Genomic DNA, 23,218 nt, shown 5'->3' with positions numbered 1-23,218 from the left:
CTCTCACCTGAAGACACTCAGATTCTGTTGGAGCTTACCTCTGGGTTTGAACTTCAAAAACTTAGGCTCCTTTCTTATAATATAGGGGGATGAATCAAACCTAACTCAAATAGCTGCACCATCTGGAAATATGTTGGTTCAGAGCTGCATTTTACAGGTTTTGTCAGTCACTAATTTATCAGAAGTTAGTCCCTAGATTTCCTCCTCCTGAATTTATTTATACACACTTTTGTTTTTCAGGTACTTTTTAATTATAAGTACTTACTATTTCTCTTCTAAAAATTATTTATAAGTACTTCCTCTCTTTTTGGAAGTACTTTTAATACATCCATCCATCTTTGGTCTAAGTCAGAAGCTTTTATGCATTTCCTCAGGTAACCGGCCATGATGGCAATGTCAGCATGGGGCAGCTTTTTCTGGCCCCCTTTATTTTTCTGTTCTTTCCGAAGAAAAGGATGTCCAAGCCATAATAAAAAGACTGAAAAATACGCTGATCTTTATTAAACCAGTAGAGACAATTGACAGGGCCGGGATTGTCTGCTTCCTCCCCTCTCCCTTCATGCCCTTCCATAGCTTCCTCTCCTCTTTTCTGACACTTGTTTGTGTTTGGAAGCAGTATGCTCACTCCTGACAGACCAGGACAGGGAAAGAGAGGGGAAATGTCTGGACACATTTAGTCCAATTAAATGTTGGCATCACATTCGGTCTTTCCAAAAAGCACATCAGAAACTTTAGACGCCAAGTTGGCCATTGCAAATTGATTGCCTCCCCATTTGCATTTCCTTGCATCAAGCCACAAACAGAGTAGGCATTAATTGTCATCACGAATGTCTGCCACAAGCCCCTCTTTAATATCATCCACAAATGCTCTGTTAAAACCTTTCAACTTCCCGCAGATGACTTCCATAATCCTATGTCACTGACGAGTTCTGGCAGAGCTAAAGAGCGAGCTGTGTTTGCTGCTGACAACTCCCCTCACTTTCTTTTTCCAGCTGCCACAGCAGCACACACGCATTCTGCAGCAGCATTCTCTGACCAGTGTCATCTCAGCCTCCCATCCTTCCTTCTAACGATGTGTTTGCTAACAGGCTTTTACACCAAATAAGCAAACACGCACGAGCCCTGCACGTGTAGTCCGTACATCATCTTGAGCCATCCGGGCTTTCAACAAGCCATTGCTCCTACCAGAAGGCTCGTGGCACAGACCCAAGCAGTGTGAGCACGGCGGCAGTGCCCTGGCACCCATGGATCCTGTGATGCCTGGGCAGTGACAAAACCTGGGCTCCACTGCACAGAGGGTCACAACCCTGACAGACAACACTGGAAGTTCAAGTGCTGGGTAAGAAAGCAGCAGCTGAAGAGGGACAGGCACTCTGTCCCACACTCTCCCACTACTTTTTCTTCTTTTGTTTTTAAACAACTAAATCTTTTTCTTCCCACTCCTGAGCAAAGTCCTTTAAAAATGAATGAGACTAGTCATATAAATGAATTAAGGGTCAGTTTAAAGTGTTATTAAATTAAATGCTTTATACACAGTAACTGAAGAACTTGGTTGAATTCATGAGACTAGATTCAGACCTCAGATGCTTTCCAGAGCAGCTGGAAGGGCTTTAGGAACTGAACAGAACAAACTTTAAGCGCCTCCCTTTGCTCAGAACTCACTGCAACATCCAAACCAGCGACGTACTTCTACATCACTGCTACAGCTCTGCACTCCAACATGTGTTCACAGTTCTGATTAGATCCAACTGCACGTTAAGGACTAAATGTACCGAGGCACATCCCCAGCTGATCTCAGTCTAAACCGTGTGTCTGGAGTCTGACTGCACAGATAGGTCCGTGGTCACCGCTTGCCAGCTGAACACTCACTGAGTCCTACACAGAGAGAGCAGCAATCCTCTTGCTCTGTACTCACATTGCTAAGAGCAAGCGGATGCTCTTGCCTTGTTTTCACCAAAGGCTTGGCCCACCCAGTTTAAAACACGCTCAGACAAAATCTCCCATCGCTTTTTGGTTTTATAGAAGAAAAGGTGCTCACCACAGAGCACTGAGATAAACAACCTGTGCTGTTCATTACACGGTCTGATACCTGTACAATAGGGTGGCCCCCCGCAGATGCCTTCACAGCCCCTCGACTGCCTTCCGTCTCGTAATGGGCTCGGTGGTGGGATTTCGGCTGCACTTCAATACGTAGTTCATAAGGTCCTGAGTGAGATGGCAGCTGCCAATCAAGGGCAGGGAGGGACGGGCTATAATAGAAAGGAAAACGGATTAAAAATTAACATCAAGGGCACTATCACAAACCACAAGCATCCAGCACTATTACTTCAGACTCTGTTTCACAGTTCATCCTTCACCACATTACATTTAAAATTTCATCAATAAGGATAAGGCCATGACTTAAGTAATTTAGAAGGTAATGATTATTTTATGAAGATTTATGGGTCAAGCATATCTGATCGTCCAGACAGTATCTGATTTGTAATCAAAATGGAAAAATTTTAAGATATAGCTTACAAATATCTTAGTATATTGACTCTTGAACCAAAAGAAGAATGGTAGGCAGAAAAACACAGAAGAATTTTAGGAAGAAGCTTTCTGCTGTGAAAGTGAATGCCAAACCAGCCCATCATTTAATGAATCTAATGGATTTCAACAAATCTGCTCAGCTTACACAGGGTGAAAAGAAGAAACAAAGCCATGTCCCTGCTTCCTTCTCAACACAAAACATGTCCTAGAGTCTCGAAACAAAGCTAATCTCTTTGGGGTTAATGCACTGCAGGGGAGCAAGCTCTGAAGTCAGAACTTGCTTATGAATCCTGATGGTGATGCTCAAGTCTGAAGAAAATGCAGCTCAATCTTCTGGCTCTGTATTGACTCTGCAATTAACTAAAATACTAAGGACTCATTACCATCACAAAAGCCAGCAGGCACAAGAGCATGTGATGGTGGCAAGTGTCATTCTTAGAAACCCCTCTTCCAGTACAAAACCACACACGAATACAGCTAGGAGACCTGTAAGAAATGCCAAGTTGATGCTTTGGGTTGAAAGAAAAGAAACAAAAAAGCACTGTAGAAACAGCAGGCCTGAGACAAACTTATCGGTCTTAAAATAGAAGCAGAAAGCTTCACAATTAAACAGCTAATTTCATGTCAACTCTATGTTCTTTCCTTTGCTGAATTCTCTTCACTGTGTGTCCTTCAAACACCTTTACAAGTAGTTAAATGGCACAAGCACAACATACTACCCTGCCCTCTTACATTAAACTTTATTATTTCTCCCATCAGCACACGGAAGGTAACCAGCAAGCAGAAAATCATGGTCCTCAACCCTCTGTAGGCTCTCTGCCACCCTGAGAGGACTTGTCCCACCACAGCACACAGGTGAGGAAGCTGAAGGGCTTATTAGCTCTCCCAGCCTGGGAGGAGGCTGGGCACTGGGGATTTACTGGTCTGTTGCCACACTGCTATAGCTGGGGTGCAAGGACAGCCTGAGCTGTGTGAATCACAGCTGAAACGAGCTCCCTGAGAGGGAAAGGATGCACAGGAGCTTCCACACTGGATGTGTATACTACAAACACATGTTCAGCTAGAGACTGAATACTCCATGTTACCATCCAAGTGATCCACACTTCAATGCACTTTCGACTTCTCAGGCATTGCAGCTCTCACACTCCCCAGGGCATCCCTGCTGTCTCCCACGGCAGGACAGGGACTTTGACCAATAGCACCAGCATTTTTTTGCTTTGCCTTTTAGATTTTTTTTTGGGTGCTTATCCAGCCCTGTATGACCAGTTTATTTAACCTGCATCCGCTAGTGCACACGTGCATATGCACTGATGAGACTTCAGGTGGTGCTACGTTTCTCTACGCTCTCTCTCCTCATTGCTTATAAATCTGAGCCATGTGATTTGCAGGTCTATGAACACACACTACACACATCACAGGGGTCACCTGGAGCTGACAAGTCCCAGCCCCGGGTGAGGACCCACAACCACCCTTGCTCTCTGGGCACCCCCTGCAAACACAGAACAGTTTGCTGGCAAGTTGCAGGCTCCAAATTTCTAGCTATTCTGCTCTCCACCCCTGAGGACATGCAGCCTAATAACACAGGAGGAGAGAAGAAAGCAACCATATAGCTCCCAGCTCTGCCTAAATGGGAGCTCATTCAAAAGAAAGATGGTGCCTCTGTGCAGGCCTCCACCTGCCATGAACATCTGGATCCAGCAGAAGCGAGTTGGTTGCTCTCTCACAGTGGTAAGATCCTGCCAGGGACAAACCCTGAATTTGGCTACCACTTCTCCACACGTGGAAACCCCAGCCTCAGCTACAGGCAGGATGCTACACCTTCTTAGCTCCTGTGCAAGCCTTTCCCCCAAAATGGCCAAGACCCAACGTGGGGGTGACAGGAAGCTCCTTTGCTACTAGACACTCATACAAAGAGCAAAGCAACAGCAAAAAATTACAGACAATTGGCCATGGTATGTAGCCACTACTCTTCGCCCAGCACTTTAGGTACACATACTTCACCCTGAAAAAATCTCAAAAAAAATTCTGGATAAACCATATTTGACTAATGATAAATGACAAAGAGCAGAGCAAAACAGCTGTGTCTCTCCTGGTGATGATCAGCACACATTTTTAAACAGATGTTTCTGGTTTTAAGTAAATTCTCACTTGATGGATCTTCTTTATTCTGAGGACACAAAGTCTATCAGATTACAAACTTTTAACACTTAATTAAAAAGGACAACTTTGACCAGCAGCATGTAGCTCTCCAGTGAAGAGGGCTGGGGTTTTTTTAAGATACATGGAAGCAAGCAACAGTTTCATAATTAAATACAGCTCTTAAAAAAAAAAAAAAAAAAAGGCACAAAAAATAACCTTTCAAATCAGCACCTGAAAATGTCAGTGTAATTAAGTTGTAAAATCCATGCTTTCAAGTAAAGCCTGAAAATAAAAATACAGTTTGTTGTTAGCCTGAAATCTACAATCAAATTCCAAAATACTACCTGCCCAACTATAACTTGACAATTAATGGGAGTTTTCCTGATAAAGGAAGCAGAGTGATGCATTTACCAGTGTCACGGACTGGGGCTGTCAGAGCTATTTCCTATGTTAGGTTATCTTCATCATGCACTTAATTTCCTGCGGCTAAACGTGGTTAAAGGAAAAAGCCACCAAGCAAATGGTGCAGGGGTAAAATCAAATCTGGTTGCTGCAAATAAGCCTTATCAATTTGAAAAGGCCCGAACTACCTCATCTAGCCAGCATCACATGGGGGAGAGAAGAGTCCCTCCACAGGGGTCATGAAGAAGAATAGAAGGTCTTCACACAGCCTTCCTATCAAATATACATCAGTCTATTTCCCTCAGGTCGCATTTTCCACCGGCTGAAAATATGTCCCATTCCTTTCCATGCCCTAATAAATTTCACTCTAGTCCTCCTAAATGCTGTAATGAGGTATAGTTACTTCAAGGTGGGTTCACAAAACCTGGTGCTAGGCTGTAGAAAACTGGCTCAATATAACTCTGTGCTACATAAATCAGATTAAAAACCAGATGAATAGTGATTTATTTTGCATACACCAGATACACAATATGATTAAATCAAAAACAGATTATCCAGTCTGGCTGACTTCTGCCTTTAGCGGAAAGATTTATCAAGTTACCAAAAAAAAAAAAAAATTAAAAAAGAGATACTAAGCAGTACACTGGAATACAGACAGGGAGGAAACAAATCCAAAAACTTATGCTAAACTTTGAAGAGGGGTTTAAGGTTCATTTTCACATGACTGCTATGCATTTGGGAATTAAATTACCATTACGCTTTCTAAGCCACTAGATGCCCAAGGTCGCTTGAAATAGAGATTTGTAAACAGTTTTGTCCCAAACTAGGCTGCTGTGCAGAGGAGGCGTCAGAACAACCGCCAGCCTCGCACTGGGACTAACCCTGCTCCTCACCCAAGTACCACAGCATGGAGCCATCTGCCCCAGAGGGCTGACTGACGGTGGCACAAGCCACTGCCTGGGAGAGGAGGATGGTAAGCCTCTTTCAGCACCCAAACTAAAGCAAGTGACTTAGAAGGACTGTGGCTGAGACTGGGTGCCCTATGCTAAACTTATTTTTTTCACAGAAGGACTTTTCCTTTAGAAACAAAAACACAAACTAGAGAAACCACAGGGCTGCTGAAAGTTTTACCAGGCTACTAGCTTGAATCTGTTCCAACTGTGCACCAAATGCAAATATGGTTACCATTTATTATTCATCACCCGGGTCTCACATTGAAGTGCATGCCTGTGAAAGATCCCTCTGTGTGATTTTGAAAGAGTAAAACAACAATGATGGCTACATGTCCACCAACTTTACTGTGTTCAGAATAATATACCCGCTTTATATTTCACCTATGAATTAACGTGGGGAGATTTTGCTCCCTCCTTTTTTGCATTTCCTGTCTGACAATTGAGCAATCTGGCTGCGATCTGTTAAAATACATGCTGCATCCCACCCCAGACTTGGCTGTATTTTGCTGGCATGTGGAGCAAGTAGCTCCTCTGTGAAGAGCATGTGGTGCACTGGAATTCCTCAGGCTGAAGTCTGAAAACATGAGTCGTTGTTGTCATATTCCCAAACAATACGTCACACTACTGTCCTAAAAATTCACATTCAGAGATTGATTTGCATGGGAAGTTTTGCATTTGTTGTCCTAGAGAAAGAACAAGAAACTATTGCTGTGGGAATGGAGATAACAAGTGGCTGGCATCGCATGTCTGCTCATTCTGAATTTAGAATCATAGGGTGCTAAAATGAGCTGGTGAAGGAGGGCCATTAATAAGATGCTCACAGAGGCATTTGAATGACCTGAAAAACAGGTCAGGAGAAAGCCTAGGGAGGATTGAATCAATCAAACAAACAAACAAAAATATATCAGTTTACTGAGACAAGTTTCCAACTAGTCTTCAGCCTTACGGTACAGCAATGAAACATAACTGAAAGCCGCTGCTACATGGTGGCAAACCAAACTTGTTGAAGCATCTAAATACCCCCATCCAGCAGGAATATAGCAGGAAAGAGAAAAAGGTTAGAGGCGTTTTGGGCTCTTCCCTGTCCACTCCCAGCGCCGGCCCCTCAATTAACACTAACGAGTCCCAGGAGATGGTCACTGCCACACAACACAAGTCCCCACTTCACTGAGTCTTGCCCAGACAGCCCCGTCTTTGCTTTGTCTGAGGAACTTCCTCTCACTTGCCCTAAACACGCAAGTTCATGATAAATGCACAGGTCAGCAAATCCGGTGCTGCTGCACTGGTGACTATCTCATCTTAAGGTTGCCTTTTTCCACCTTCAGAAACCCCCAGTTTCTTGAGAAACTTAACTTCTCCCAAGGAAGGTTGTCCTCTGTCTCATGATCTGGAACAAAACATCTTAAAAAAATAAATAAATAAAAAGGCAAAATCAAAAGCATCTGAAAGGTCCACAAAGAAAAAGAAATAACTAAAAGGTCTGCAACATTTTAAAACTGTGGTTTGTAAAGAAATCATATGGTTTGGGGCCCCAATTTTTGCTTGCTTCAGTTTAATACTGTCACAGTCCCAAAAGTGGAATGCAAAAAATACACAAAAAAATGAACAAGCCCATCAGTGCAGACAAAGTCAAATGTGCTTTTGCAACTTGCAGACAGGTATCTACCCACACATTCTCTAGGTGCAAACTTCAGTCTCCATATGTAAAATTACATGACCATGCATCTGTGAGGACAAGAACATACATGTATATTTTTGAGGTTGGAAAAGAGACTGCAGCTAAAGAAAATCCAGCTTTTGACAGGTTAAAAAAAAAAATAAACTGCTCAGGAAAATACAGTAGAGAGCTTTTATAAGCCACCTGTCAATTCCTGGAAGCTCCTTTTGGTGTGGCAGACCCCGTATATGCCATATGCCCAACCAACAAACACAACCATTTCTGTTCCCCTTCCCCCTGAAAAACACTACATTTAGTGCAAACTCAAGTCTAAAGACCAATACACTTCTTGGATTAATCTGATGACACTGGAAACAACTACAGTGCATTACTTTTAAACGTGTAAGAAACTGCCTTCAGAAAATTCCAGGTTGTGTTTAGCCAAATACAATGGGTGATGAAGAGGTCATATGAAATGTGTAAGACACTCAGAAACACGGCACTTTGGTGAGTGCCTATACCCTCTGTTGTGATATAGGGTGATTTAGGACCTGATAATGAGTGGGCAAAGAATAAATAAATAGGATTTCAGTTTGGAAATAGTCACTAACAGTGCCCCCACATCTGAGGGCAGAAGTCCAGTTCCTATACTCCATTTTGGCTTTGAAATTTTTGCCCATGAGAGATTCTGCATTACACAGCACTGAGGAGCAATGGAAAAATGGTGCAGAAGGAACACCACTGACACCGCAAGGGCTAGAGAAACCCAGAGCATCACCTGCTCATACAATAACTGCCTGGCAGAGTGCTTTTGTAAAATCTATTTGCTACGTTAATACTAAGAGACAGAAACTTCTTGCATTTGAGTGAGACAGCAGAAAGTATAAATACTGAAATAGAGAAAGGCCTTGGAGATAAAAGCTACAACAAAATTTCACAAAGACCATCTCTTGACTCTCTGCATCATGATTTACCTCCAGGATTTTTTGAAGCAGATTGGTATATTCAGATAACTCATTTTAGTTTAGAAAACATACAAGTCTCATCACTACCTCAGGGTTTGTTGCAAAGCTTTCTCTGAAATCTCTGCTTGGTCTCTAAGTCTTTTCTACATCCCAGGATTTGGTGTGAGGCCCTGGGCTGCAACCAACGGACCACAGGCAAATAAATCCCCAGCAGCACTGGGTAAACCTCTGCAGCTCTTGCCTCGGCTACAGGGTCAGGCTCTACCCTCCCATCCTGTCTTGTGCTCCTGTGAACACGTGTGCCAAGTCCCGTGCAGGAATGTTCATAGTCTTCAAGGAGGATGTGTGAGCCCAGATCTGAACCAAAGAGCCCACAGCCTTGGGGCTGGGCTGAGCGTCCAAGCTCACAGTCCTTGTAAGCAACTAAAGAAAGCACGAAACACATTAAGACTCTACTTCTGTTAAGGCACACACTATTATACTCTCATTATATACTCTTACTATTGCCCTGCTCCAGGACTCGAAAAGGCTAAAGCAGATTGAATTTCAACTGTGACAAATTAAAAACATCATCAATTTTAGAAACAATACCAAAAAGTACCAGTTTCCCTTTTAAACTGGTGCCCACCATAAAACCCTGGGAAAGGAGACAGCATCTGGCCGATGGTCTGCCTGAATCTTCTCCCTCCTGCTCCCAAAGAGATGGGAATGCAAGAGAGGGATGGAAAGGCGTCAGTGATTTTCCAAGGCATGCTGGCTTTTGATGAAAACTGTACCGCATATTCAGGAAGAGACAGAGGAGGTAATCAAATCTGGTTATCTCAAAATCATTATGACCAGATAGATTTTGGAGCTCGAGTTGTTTGTTGGAATCCACCCCTCCAGCCCCTGTGTTTGAAATAGAACAGATGTGTAACATAACAGGAAAAAAAATCCAGCTCTGTTGTGACAAATTCTTAACCAATTTTTTGGAAAGATTTAAAATAACAGTTTCTGTTGCGTAGGCTGTGATCCTGTTGACGTCCGTGCTCAGTTGCCCAGCACTTTCACATACATAAAATGAGAGGTATTTTTAGTGGAAGGAAGCACAGTCAGTGTATCTGATTGGTAAAATAACTTAAAATCACATTTCGACAGTAACTTCCAACTGCCCTAGAGCACGAGTTAATGAGATCACATGGAAACATATTGCAAACCAGGAAACATATTTTATACAAGACCAAAACAGTGGAAAAAAAAAAAGTTAAATACACAACATAGTGGGGCTTCGTTTTGTACACTTCACCTTTCTTGTTTGTGTTAGCACACAGGCACACCGGGTGCCTCCTGACGGCCTACGGCCGCTCGCTGGAACAGGAAGATAAAAGCCTGTTTGGGCAAACTGTCCTATTCCTGCCCTTGAAGTAGTTGACAAAAAGCTGCCCCCGATGCAGCAGCCAACGGCCAGCCTCTCTGATGAACGTGGGCTACTTGGCACTGCAGTGGGAGAAAATAAAAGTTTTTTTAAGTAGGTGAGAAGGCTCTGAAGAGTTTGCCTGGTGTTAGAAATCTCCATCCCTGCTCTGAAAGGCAGTGAGCTCCTAACTCTGGGTGGCTCAACCAGACCCAAAGGAGTTGCTGCATTTCCCAGTGCTGAAGTGAGACAGGATCTTGAAAGGACCTTGGGAAATGCAGAAAGGAGGAAGAACAACGATGAAGAAGGGGAATGTACTGTAACACAAAAGGCCACAGACTGTTCCACCTCAGTTTTGGGAGATGGCACATGGCAGAGAGGTGCTGGCTAGGGAAAAGTGAGACTGACAAGTTTGAGAGCCAGGGAATGCATTGCTAATTAAAACATTTCAGCTATGTGCTCACTGCTTTCATTTTGAGAAAGGTAGCCTTGCTGTCAAAAGCAAGAAGTCAGGTGTGCTTGGGGAGGAAGAGGAAAGGTGACCATCACCACCATGAACTGGGAACAGCCTGCAAACCTTTGGAAAGCCAAACTATTTTCCTGCACTACATGCTTCTGCATATACAGCCTTCAGACGACTCCAAAATAAAGCCTGTAACAGAGATGGAAAGAGGATGCAAGAGATGTAACTCAGATTCTGGCTATTCTGTGCTGCTTCCTACCCAGAGTCTTCTTGTGATAAATAAATGTGACTAGCGTACTGACTCCTACCAGCTGAACAAATTAGGTTTACTTCTTTAAACATAAAAATAGCAGTGAAGAGGGAAAAAAGAGAGAATCACTGTCTAACACAGACAGGAAAAAACTGATAGCCTTCAGATGAACTCTAATAATTTCAGATGAACTGAAATAATTAACAAAAGAATCACATTCTTATTCTATTTGTATTCACTATGTATAAAGCATACATGTAGAAGGCCCTATAACAGCCACCATAATGAGACCATCTCTTTGTCCTGAAATATAAACATACTGAGACATGATGAACTTTATTTAAGTAAAGCCACAGATCTGACGGCACCAAATTGTCCTGTTGCCTGACAAGCTTCCAAATACCCCATTTCAGGACTGACCAGCCTGGGGCTCATCCCTTGAGAAGCTGATAACCAGTTACAACCTATGCATGGCCAACTTCTTTTACCCTTTAGGGCTTTACTCGTAGTCACACCAAACCAACAACAGAGTCATCACAAGATACAGTTAAGTGCAGCGAGTGGATGGGCAGATTTGGCAGGAAGCAGAGACAAGAAGGGAAAGGAGGAAAAAAGGCATGCAATGAAGATATTACCGGAACTGTCCTCTAAGTCAGAGATCCTTACCTCATGTAGGATGTCGGAGACAGAGACTTTGGTTTGGCCCACTGGTAGGGATGCTGTGGCACAGACAGGTACTGCTCGCAGAAGTTTCCTTTCCTGATGTGCTGAAAGCTGGAGAAGTCTTCTGGTGACAAATCGGCAGTTGGCGATATGGTCCCGTGATCCTCGCCAGCCGGTTCGGTTTTGAGAGTCATGGATGGGGTGTGATCAATGGCGGTCTTCCTCGACTTGATGGGAATCCCATCGTTCATATCTATGGTGCTGTCGGTGGTGAGGGCATTGATGGCAGCGACGATGGCGGAGCTGGTGTACTGGTTGGTGTTCCCCAGCCACGTCTCGTCCGTGACACTCACCCGGGGCGAGTTTTGTGGAGAAGGCGTGGGGGAGTGGTGTGGGGAGTAGGAGGTCTGACGGCCATTGAGGCTGTACTTCCTCTTGTTGCAGGGAGACGGAGGCCTGGAGTTGCGAGCCCCCAGCCAGTTCTCTTCTGTGATGCTCGTTCTGGGAGACGTTGATGGAGAGTGCCTTGGGGAACTGAGCAAAGTACAGGCCACCATGCTGCGCTGGTAGCCCTCCTCTGTGTCGGTGGTCTTCGGAGAGACACACGGGGACTGCCATGGAGAGGTCTGGGGTGAAGTGTACGGATATGAGTAGTTGGACTCATAGGAAGACGCTTCGGAGTTGCAGCTTCTGGAAGACAAGCTACTCGCTGGACTCAGGCAGGACGGGTCTCTGTAGGTCTCGATGTTCGGTAAGTTCAAAGTGGCAGTGGAAGGCGACCGCTTGGGGTTTGGGATGGCCTCCTCAACCTCATCGTGGAAAAACTGGTTGTTGTTATGATGCAGTCCCATGTATGAGGTGATCTCAATTCTAGGGCTCTCCAGCGCTGGAGCTCCATTAGGCCTCATGTTTGGAGGCAGGTAGTACTCAGAGGCCCCGCTGTCAATGTGAGCTCCATATCCAGACGGATGGTTTGTCGATGGGACAACTGAAATGACGGGATTTGATGTCTGCAGGCCATGACATGGAGTTGACAATGAGGAATGTGCCACATTTAGAGGCAAGCCAGCATTTACATTTGAAGACGCATAATTATAGTGTTCTGGAAGAAAACAAACAAACAACAAAGAATGACATGAGGTGCTGCACAAATATACTCACTTAGCAACATATCCAGCTGAAATGGAGGGAACATGGCACAACACACAAAAGCACAGCTCTCCTTAACAACCCAGCCCACAGGCATGCCACGCTGGGGGAGAGGTTGCAGACTAGCATCATTGAAAATGTCACTAACTGAACATCACAAGACAAGATATTTCGGGAGGGAGATGTACACAGAGTCTGTCTTGAGGATGTGCTTCTTATGTGAACCTTCAAAGGAAAAAAAAACTTTATATAATGTCGCTTCAGCATTGAAAGACTGCAGCACTGCCCAAGAGATCTGTTTTTACACAAGCGAGCCTAACTCCTTCCCTGAAAAGTTAGAATACACAAAAAACACAGGACAAAAAAATAAAAGTGGAGGCAGACTAAAGCAAAGAACACGATCAACTGCATTCCGTTAAAAAAAATCATACACAACCAAAATTTCCATTACAGCAAGTTTCCGACTGGTTCCAGTTAACTAGGATTTTGGAACAAGATGGATGTATTGACCTGCTGTGGTTTCTGGGACCACTTATCCTCCAGCCCAACTGGCAGAGGCCAGGTGAAGGATAAACATGGATGTCTCGCTATACAACGACAGCTGAAATTCCATTGAAATTGCTGGTTATTGCGCACGCCACATCAAGTGCTGCCAGCAGCACTTTCTCTGGGCCAACACTCCAACCATTTAACAGCTCTGGGTGTATAAAAGCAACAGCAGAGTTGCACAGCCACTGTGGAAAACCTGGACAGTGAGAGATCATACCACAGTCCTGTGCCAATGGGGTCCCTGACCCAGCACAGTGGAACAACCTGTCCTTTGCATGCCTCCATCCCTGCTGCACTACAGGGACCAGCCTCTCAAAGCTGGTCTACAGGAGATCATCGCTGCCTAGCCTCGCTGTCTGCCTGCAGAAGGGACTCCTTCAGTTCTGCTTCCCCCATCCCAGGGATGCATATGTGACTCTCTCTGCTACCCAGAGATATTGGTGGGCCGCATATGGGGAGATGGGCAGCCCTCAACCAAGCCTTGGTGCTCTGAGCAGTGGTGGGATGAGGAATCAATCTCCCCATTCTTTCTTATATACAGGGACTCTGTGTCATCAGCACATGTGAGACAGGGACCCTAATGCCAGTACCTCTTGCTTTACTGGGAAAAGACAGCAAAGCCTTTCTGTCAGGGACAATGTTTGCTGAACTTGGGTAATGCTGTTGTGCAGGCTCCTCTCAGCACTCTGGAACTGCAACCAGCTCCAGCCCCAAGAAGTGCATCAGCCTTCCCTGAGGTTTATTATGGCAGCAGCAGCACTTTCCTGCAGGACAGAGGGAAATTCTACATCCCCTGCTGACCACAGCAAGTCCACATAGGGAACCTGTCCCTCTTCCTCCCAGGAGGCAACTTCCTTTGGGAGTCATCCTTGCCTACCTTCCCTAGGGAGATACGGAAAAGCTGTGTTAATTACTGCAGCTGCTATTCCCGAGGCAACCTGCTCCTGGGAGTGCTGCAAATGCAAACGAGTCTCCAGGCTGGTAACCAGCACAGCCAGCTATTCTCTTTCTCTTGTTTATCAGCTCAGCCCTCTCTGGTGTCATCCTCCTGCGATCCCGCGCTCACCTTTCTTGCTGGCAACAACTCCAAGGCAAACGGTACTCAGGAAAAATTAATGTGCAGTGGCAGCTTCACAGCAACTCTGCGATGTTCCAGCTGATGTATGTCATGGCAGGTAACAGTCAGGAACAATGAGCAACAACACCTTTTGAACTCACTCTCTAGTCTGCCTTCAGAGACCAGCCATTTGCTGAGGAAGGGTCATTAAATTACACTGCAGTGTGCCACAAATAAAACTGGATTATTCAAAACATGCTGCAGCTTCATGCTCTATTCAAACAACTACACAAGCAGGAAATGTAGAGAAAGAAGTAACACTTGTTAAGACAATCCAACTGCAGTGATGCAGCGGGGTGCAGATCTGTCTGGGGGATGAGAACCTCCTCCTTCCAAAATCAGTCCCCTTTTGTTGCTGCCCTGCCACATTGCTCTGTGTCACAACTGCCATCACTTCCCTGTCGCTCTTCATGGAAAAAACTCCTGAAGTGGTACAACAGTGGTAAGATCTTCCCTGTTTCAGAACTTAGCTCAGAGAAAGGGTCGAGAGTAGTGCCCTCAAGGCAGCTTCAACCCCTTTACTGCTTCCTCCAGCTCCCGATGAAGGTGATGTCTGTGGCACCACACTGCTGCCAGGACACTGGCTAGGCTCTTCTTCCACATACTCTTCCACAGCCTCCTGGTCTGGCATGTAGGTGGATGGCACTGGTGGCGCAGCACCTCTTCCAGCTGGTCCCCACCACGCAGTCGGGACAGCCCAGGCAGGGGACCGAGGGCTCAGCAGGCTGCCCCAGCTCTGCACCCAATAGGTGGGCTTTGCTTCTGCTGACTGCAGAATCTGTGCCTTTGGATCTTGCATTAAAAACATATAGGTAAACAAACAAAATAACAGGAATAACTACTACCTGCGAGAAAAGCGTTGTGGAACCCAGCACTTCACTTAGAATCTAACGCCTGACTAGTGTGACATTCAAACACTGCAGTCTGCTGGAGATCTGCAGCCCAGGCTGAACAGGCAAAATAAAAGTTCAAATGAGCCTTTGTAATCCAGTTTAAAAAAAAATTAGTTAAAAGACAGGCTCAGGTGCTACAAGCAACAAGTTCCCTAATTCAAATGGCAAGGAATAGCCACTTTTAGAACTATTATGCTTTTTTTGTTAAAGTCAACTTTTAAAGGGCCAAGAAAAATAACATGTCATACAACTCACATAATAATATTCAAAAACGAAAGATGCAAGATCCAAAGCTTTCCAAACATATTTAGGTATCTTAAAATTACAGGTAGCATGTAAAAAAGTACATCCACCAAATATAAAAGCGCCAAAGCCAGAACTAGGAACAGGACTGAGCACTTCATTTGTGAGCTAAAACCTACCAGCTACAACTTCTGAAAAAGGACATTCTTCTCCAAAACTTCTGTATTTACAAAATTCATTAAATGCACATTGCTATTCAGCACTTATAACAGGCTAACATTTTCTTCACTGGGGTGAATTAGACAGGTAGAAATAAAATGCTGCACCACATAATGTAACTGTGTAGGGTATTTCTACAATCCTGGTGGGGAGAGAAGGTAGGTAATGCTTTAACATGGTGTCACTGTTACAATCGTGATCCATAGAGGCTGCCAGGACCAGTGCACTGACTACTAATACACTTCTAATACTGTATTTTAATATCCCATTATTGCATAGACCAGTGGAGGTTTGCAACAGTTCTGTTCCAACAAATCCACACTTATGTTAGGTGGAACTAGAACAAGAAATTGGACTTCTAGATTTGTGAGCACACCTCCACATATTACATTTAACTTTGTAGCAGTATAAATTTTTTTTTCTCTAGCTAATTTCACAGCACAAAGGTTTTATTCCTTTCTGTCATTAACTGGCTGATCTTGCAAGGCACTGGACACCACCGGTTTTTATTTACATACCTTAAATAGGAATGCAGAACACCTGCAGCTCAAAGGGGCTTCAGAGAAGATGAGGGCTGTTTTACATTTCTAAAGATGAAGCCCCATCTAGGTCTATGTTTAAATTCATGCTTTCAAAATCGCCTAACAGAGTTAGGTACTTTTCTCACTACGACTTTGAAACTCAATTTGCTTAGGCCCCTCCATTTTAGACACTGAGGTGTCTAATTACTAGGACACTCATCTGATAAGCTTGGTGTGAAACTCTTAAAACTGCCTTTTTTTAAAAACTAGAAGCACATAACAACTATTTGGACACCAATAACATAGCAGAGAGCTCGGCAACTGAGTGCAGGGAAGGTCAAAACGCTTTCACCCACATCCTGGCAAACTGCAATAGGCAGGCAAGGATTTGGGAACCTGCTTCAATTTACAGGCAAAAGACAAAGCACAGACTCAGCCCTACTCTGAGGCAGAGGTAAGAGAGAGCTCCAAGAGAGCTTTTCACAGTGACCCGCTACCTCCAACACCACTGCAAGTCAGCCCCGTACCAGGAAGAGGCAACTTTTTCTCTCTGTCAATTCCAGGCTTGTTCACCTCATTTCCACCTCAAGTATTGTTAGAAGTCATAAAAAGAGGCAGCCAGACCGAGACACCAGAGTTGGGAACAGTTGAGACCAGTGACACATTCGCGCCCGTTATTTTTATTTACAGATGACCTTCAAGCTAAACCCTCAGCCTAGCTTCGGCTCAAGGGGGATGGGGAAGGGGGCCATCTCCGTAACGGGCAAGACCCAGAACCTCACGTCCTCAGCCTGGCCGGTCCCGGGCTGCGTGCAGGCGGAGGCCAACGCGGGAGTCTGCAGAGCTCAAACAACACCAAAGAAGTTCTGAAAACTCGGCTCCCCGTGTCCTCTCCCCTTGCAGGCTCGTCTGGCTGCAGCAAGGACCCCGCGAGGGGAGCGCCGACATCCCGGGCAGGACCCGCTCCCGGCCGCCGCCGCCCCGCTCGCCGCTTCCCGGCGCGGCGGAGGCGACAAGCGCCGCCCGGGGCCGGGCCGACCTGTCCGGGTGGGACTGCCGGCTCCCCCGCCCCACTCCCCGCGGCCGGGGGTAGCCTTTCCCCTCCCGAAGCGGTCAGCGCAGGGAGGGGTCCCCGCAGCATCCCGCCGCCGGCACCCCTGGAGGTACCCCGGGCCGCCCCGCCGCGACCCACCTCCGCCCTCATCGCTGTGCTTGAACTCGAAGAGGAAATCGAAGTCAAACTCCTGCTCGGCCTCCACGCCCGTCATGGCTCCCGCCGCGACCCCCGCCACGCTCCGGCACCCAGGCAGCGGCGACGGTGCAGCCCCGGCCCGCCCCGTCGGGCTCGCCCCGTCGCGCCCGGACACCTGCTGCCGGCGGGCCGGGCTGCGCGGAGCCCCGGCACGGCGTGGGACGGCGGCCGCTGCTGAGCTCGGTAACGTGACCCCGGCCCCGACGGGCGGCCTGTCTCGCTGCCGCTGCCGCCGCCTCCGATCCGCCCTCCCGCCCGCTGTTGATGTTTCCGGGTCGATGCAAACAGCCGCGATGCCCGGCCCCCCTCCTACCCCCCCGCCGGGGCTCTGCCCCTGCAGCACAGCCTGTGCACCGCGGGCAGCCCCCGCCCCACCCGGGGGGCCCGGCACCGGGGGACCCCAGCCCGCCGGGGGCTCGCCGGCTCCCCGGGGGTGGGATGGGGAGCCCGGGGTAGGCGGACAGCGGGACTTCACCTGCTCCCGACCGGCGGTAACAGCGCGGGGCAGGAGCGGCTCCTTCCTCGCTCGGCGAGGGGGCAGTGGGGAGGGAGGGCTGCTCAGCCCACTCGGGGGAACACCGGCGTGTCCCCTCTTCACCGAGGACTGCTAAGGTTTCTTCCGTGGGTGCCCACCACGCCGCGTCTGCGAGCCAGGAGGCTCCGCTTTCATTTATTTATTATTTATTTCACTTAGTCGCAGCACCCACTAGTGCCAGCTGCTATAAAAAGCTCAGTAAAGCGGGACTCGGAACGCTGCCGGCCGCCTCTGTGCGCCGGGAGGGACGGAAAGGTCCCCGGCAGCCGCCGCGCACCGGGGGAGCGCCTGCAAAGGTGAGGGTGGCGGTGCGGGGCAGGCACGGCGCTGCCCCGGCCTGCCGCCCTTCCCGCTCGTACGGGATAGAAACCAGCTAGGGAAAAAGTAAACTACGACTTTTTTTTTTCTGTTTCGAAGTGTACTTCTGTCAGGTTACGCCAGCCCGTCTGAAGGTCCCCGCCAGGCAAAGAAGGGCCCGCCCGATAAGCTCGGCTCGGCTCCGCTCCTCAGCTCCCGGAGCTTCAGGCCGGGTTTCAAAAGGAACAGTTTTTTAAAGCAGTTATGGAAATGGTATTCCCTTTTAAACTCAGGGAATACCATTTTCCAGGCTTACGACTGAAATCTCCGTTACAAAGTGCCAGGAAAACACAATTTTTTTCCATCCGAGCCCGTTATGCTTTTTCCTCTCCTCGACGGGATAGGCGCGCTGCAGGCTGGGTTCTCGCAGGAGCCCAGCTGGGCTTTGCCCCGAGGGGACGGGTCGGCTCGGGGGCGGCGGTGAGGCAGCCTCCGTGGGGCTGCCCTCGGTGCTCGCAGCCCCCGGCTGAGTCACCCGAGTGTGCTAAAGGCCTTGGCTGCAGCAGAACCCCTCCGCCTGTATCTGCCAGCTTGCCAGGACAGTGCTCGTCCCGGGATGCCGGAGCAGGCTGGGGGCGGCCCGCCCTAGGCAGGGAGAGGGGCCTCTCCTCTCATCTCCTGTGCAGGGCCTACAGGCGGGACAGCCGCCTCACCCCGGCCCCAGGCTCCCAGCTCCCCCGGTGTCACACCCTGCCACCTCTCCACGCCAGATGTCCATCTCCTGGGCCGCCCCGGCAGGGAGGCGAGGAGAAGCAGCTCCGAAGCTGCTCTCGATCCTTTGCCTCTTCCACAAGTGGCACCTCCAAGGTGGGTGAATTGCCCCAGACTACTTACAGACAGCTTGATTTGTCGGTGCCATAAATATGAGTGCTGTCAATGAAATATTTCGATTGGCACCCTTCCCTTGGAGAAAGAGGAGAGATGTGCTATGGAAAGGCTAGAACCGAAGTGATACCACATGTGGGGACGGAATAGCAGCAGTGCTCCAGTTAATAGTCCAGTTTAAACTGGCGCCATTAAACTGGGGAGAGCGAAATAAGCAATGGGGGGGCAACGTGCCCCAGCCAGGCCATTCCTGTGCTGCCAACTGCCCTTGTGTGACCCATGGACTGACCCACCAGCTCAGTTGCTGCCCACTTAGCCTCTCCCTGGAGTGAACCGGAGCTGTCCCAACTCCACAACGCAAGTTCGACAGCAGACGCAGCAGACAGGCTGCTCCAGATGCAGCCCCCCGGCCTGAAGGAGAATTTAACTTGTTCACAGCATTAAACATGGTATAACCACTGGCATTCTTAGAGTCAGAGGACTCCACACCTTGCTACCACCCCTAAAAAAAAAAAAAAAGGCAAGGTCCTCCCACTAGGACTCTTTGCGAGTTTCTTCCCAGACTTAGCAAGAAATAAAGTATTTTCTTGGATTGCCATAGCTTGGCAATCAAGTGGCACCTTAATTTGCAGGCAGCAATCCTGACGCAGGGCTCCCGTACGTGTTTCCTGGATTGGGTCACGCTTTCTGGCTGGAGTCACTTTCTTAGTCCCTTACAAAATACATCAACAGGGAAGAGAACTATCGACGAGGGTTGGTGCATTTCAACACAGGCATCTGAAATGCCACAGAAGTGAAGGAAGGGGGATTTTATTTTTTTCCTTTTACAAGAGGCTGCAGAACGCTTTTTGTGTCAGCTGCCTCTGGATGTAATTTTTATAAGTGGGTGTATTCAGTGCCCTTGGAGCCCAGAGCACGGGAAGAGCCGTGCGTGCAGCCTGCGGATGTCCGAGCGTGCGACAGGCACGCCAGCCACTGCTACTAAATACAGCGTAATTAACTTCTATCCCAAAAGGCGCTCCATACTTCACAAGCAGAGCCACAGTCATAGCCGCGCTTGTAGTTTTCGCACTGTCAGGATCCTCACAACTGAAATGAACCCCTGGGATGAAAACTGCTGTGTAAAAAAAAAAAAAAAAAAAAAAGAGTCCTGAGCGCCCTTCCAGCTTTCCGGACAAGCCTGGGGAATGGAGTCACGTTGTCCCACGTTGCGGAATAAACACAGCGGACATGGACGGCCCCCCCTGCTCCACATCCTCACAACTTTCTCTGCCCGGGACGCGCGGGCTCGCTGCACCAGCAGCAGTAGCGGCGGCACCATCGGGTAGGGAAGAAACTTTGGAGCCGGGGACCAGCCTGGAGAGAGGGGCATGGGGCAGCACGGCAGAGGGCAGCCACCGGGCCCGCAGCGGGGAGCCGGGAGCTGCCCCGCACCTGCCGCGGCGCGGAGGTGATGCCCAGTGGGGATGCCGGCGGGGTCCCGCTGCCGGGGGAGGCGCCGAAAAGCGCCGCAGGGAAAGCGAGGTGCAAAAGTTTAGCCGGTGGGCGAGACCGGTGCCGGGGAGAGAACAATGTCGCGACTGAGAGAAGGGAGGCTGAAGCCGGTCCTGGCTCCAGCCAGACGCTGCCCCTGGCAGGGCCAAGTTTAGCCCCGAGGAGCAGAGCGCTTCCTGAGCCCTGCGCCCACCATTTTCTTCCCTGGAGAAACTTTGCCGCTGTGTTTTCAGGGCACTCATCTTTGCAGGGGCAGCGAAAGAAGACGCGACAGAGAGCTGGGATAGCGGGGCAAGCGCTGCCCCGGAGCCGGGCCGGTGGCGGCAGGGCTCTCGGCCCCCGGCGGGGGCGCGGGGCATGCGGGGCATGCGGGGCGGCGGAGCCCCGCAGCCGGACACGGCGTGCCCGCCTGTCTCTGTGTGCGGGAGCGCCGCTATGGCGCCTGGCACTGCCCGGGACCCGCAGTTTGAGGAGACTCCTTCGTCGTTTCTCCGGGAGCGTGGGACGGCTACAATGACCTCCTCCAAAACCAAGCCTGGGGCCGGGGAGGGAATCCCCGAGCCGCCTCGCAGCGTGTCACCCCTGGCCGGACCCCGGGCGCTCCCGCAGCCCCGCCGGGCCGTCAGCGGGAGCGGGCCCGAGCCCAGGGCCGGCGGGAGGCGGCCGGGAGCAGCGGCGGCGCCGTGCGAGAGGCGAAGGAGACACCTATTGGCAAGGGGCCGCCGCGGGGAAACACCGGGGGACACCGCCGCCCGCCCTCCGCCCTCCGCCCCCCGCAGCGCCGCCCGTTACCTTCCTCCGCCGCCTTCATGGTGCTGCCGAGCGGGCGGGCGCCGTCCTGCGGGGCCACGGCCGGCCTCTGTCTCCCGCTGGATGGGTCCCGCGACGGCGGCGCGGCGGCGGCCGGCGGGGCAGCGCTTGGCATCCACCCGGCGGGGCGGCGGAGCCCGGCACCGCGCCCTGGGCCTGTCGCCTGTCCCGCCTTGGTCCCGCGCCCCCCGCCCGCCTTCACGACCCGGTGACCGGGGCCGCGCCGCCCCCGGCGTGGTGGCCGCGCCCGCGGAGGCACAGGAGCTCGCCGCCGCCGCCCCCCCGGGGCCGGGGCATGGAGAGGAGGGCGGGTGTGCGTGGGGGACTTCGAGAGGCACCGCCGCGCTGCGGCGGCGGGACGGGCGGCGGGCGCTGCCGCCCGCCGGGAGCAGCGGGCGGGGGACGGGGGCAGTGAGTGTGCGGAGCGTGGAAGTCTCGCTCTGACGCAGGGTTGCGCGCCCGGCACCGCCTTTTAAAGCTGGAAAACACCCTCACCTCCCTTCCCTCCCGGCCCTCTCCCCGCCCCGGCCCCGTGATGTCAGCCGGGCTCCGGCCCCGCCGCCGGCGGGCGGCCAGCGGGAGGCGGGCACCGGCGGGCACCGACGGGCCACGGCCGCCCGCCCGCCCTCCGCGGGGCACGGCGGCCGCCCAGCCCCCGGCCCGCCCAGCCCCGGCCCTGCCGCCGGCGCCCGCGGGGTCCCGTCAGCCTGCGGGAGCCGGGTGCCCTCCTGCGGGGGAACGGGCGGCGCGCCGGGGTCGCTAAGTGAAGGTGGGGAGAGAAGGGAGACCAGAGAGAGAAGGAGGCAGGCAGAGAGAGGGGAAAAAAAAAAAAAAAAAAAGCTAGGCAGCCTCGCATGCTGAAATCATTATGTAAAAAATCGCAGGCTTCCCCCGCTGTGGAAATTTGGAAAAGAGCATCAACTGGCAGGCGAGAGAAAGGAAAATCCCATTCTGCTAAATTACTAACAGACCCGGCGGACTCGGTTTCAGTCGCTCCAGATTTATTATTATTTTATTTGTTATTATTCTGTAAATATCTCAGCAACACAGTTGTGTCTCATCACTTCGTAGCGGGGGGAAGGAGAGATTTCCAGCTCACAGCGGCTTCTCCTCCCACCTCCCATCTTCGGGATGCCCCGTCTGGGCCCCCGATGTGGCCGTGACACACCGGCCCAGGCAGGAGTCTCCCGGACGGGAGCTGAGAGAGGGGCCGCGCCGCCCCCGCTCCCGCCGCTTCCAGCCCCTCGGCCCCCGCTCCCGCTTTGTCCTCCCTCTGCCCCCACAACTGGCAGAAGGGGACCATACTTTTCTGTTGGAATCGGCCGGCGGTGCGAAGGGAGATGGGGTGCTCTTGAGCACATCTGGTGTGTGAAGAAGAAGGAAAAAAAAAAAATCATAAATCTAGTGCCTGTGACCCATGTGTGGTTGGAAATAAACCCAATATAAACGAAATCCTGTCAGCTCCCGGGTAACAGGAGCCCGCGGCCGATTATTCAGGGCGAGCTCCTCCACTAAACCGTGTTGGAAGACGATGCCCGCCGAAGAGGGCACCCGGCGAGGAGCACAGCACCCTCCGCGAATCCCGCCGTCCCGTCGGGCGGGGGAAACACGAACCCAAAAAAGGGCGACGCTTTTCTTTCAAGGAAAACTGAATGGAAGAACAGAGGGGAAAAGCCCTCAGCCTCGCAGCAGCACCGTTCCCAAACCTCCCACCTCCCCTCGGGCCCCCGGGGCGGGCGGCCCCGACGTAGCGCTCGGGGAGCGCAGCGGCCCGCGGGGCGTCGCCAGGGGGCGCCGGGGGCGGAGCGGCCGCAGCGCCCCCGCCCGACGGGGCGGCCCC

At 50.3% G+C, this 23,218-nt stretch overlaps 1 protein-coding gene across 5 annotated transcripts in view; it reads right to left on the bottom strand.

The window, feature by feature from the left end:
- The window catches only part of NFATC1 (nuclear factor of activated T cells 1), a 108,898-nt gene extending 87,310 nt beyond the window's left edge, over nucleotides 1–21,588 (bottom strand). For 3 of the 5 annotated variants that reach the window (XM_050308597.1, XM_050308619.1, XM_050308626.1), the window contains exons 1-3: nucleotides 21,361–21,588; nucleotides 11,418–12,516; nucleotides 2,090–2,249 (exon numbers count right to left, since the gene is read on the bottom strand). In XM_050308597.1, coding sequence (XP_050164554.1) covers nucleotides 2,090–2,249; nucleotides 11,418–12,516; nucleotides 21,361–21,493 — 1,392 coding nt within the window. In that variant the 5' untranslated portion in view covers nucleotides 21,494–21,588. Of the gene's footprint in view, nucleotides 1–2,089; nucleotides 2,250–11,417; nucleotides 12,517–17,297; nucleotides 17,395–21,360 lie in introns of those variants that run through there. The other 2 variants (XM_050308636.1, XM_050308608.1) reach the window with 2 other exon arrangements.
- Nucleotides 21,589–23,218: the final 1,630 nt, after the last annotated feature.

This window comes from Myiozetetes cayanensis, unplaced genomic scaffold (assembly GCF_022539395.1).
Source record: "Myiozetetes cayanensis isolate MyiCay16 unplaced genomic scaffold, myiCay2020 scf1, whole genome shotgun sequence".
Taxonomy (NCBI): Eukaryota; Metazoa; Chordata; class Aves; order Passeriformes; family Tyrannidae; genus Myiozetetes; species Myiozetetes cayanensis.
The sequence above is the reverse complement of the archived record's forward strand: the minus strand, read 5'-3'. Positions and strand labels throughout refer to the sequence as shown.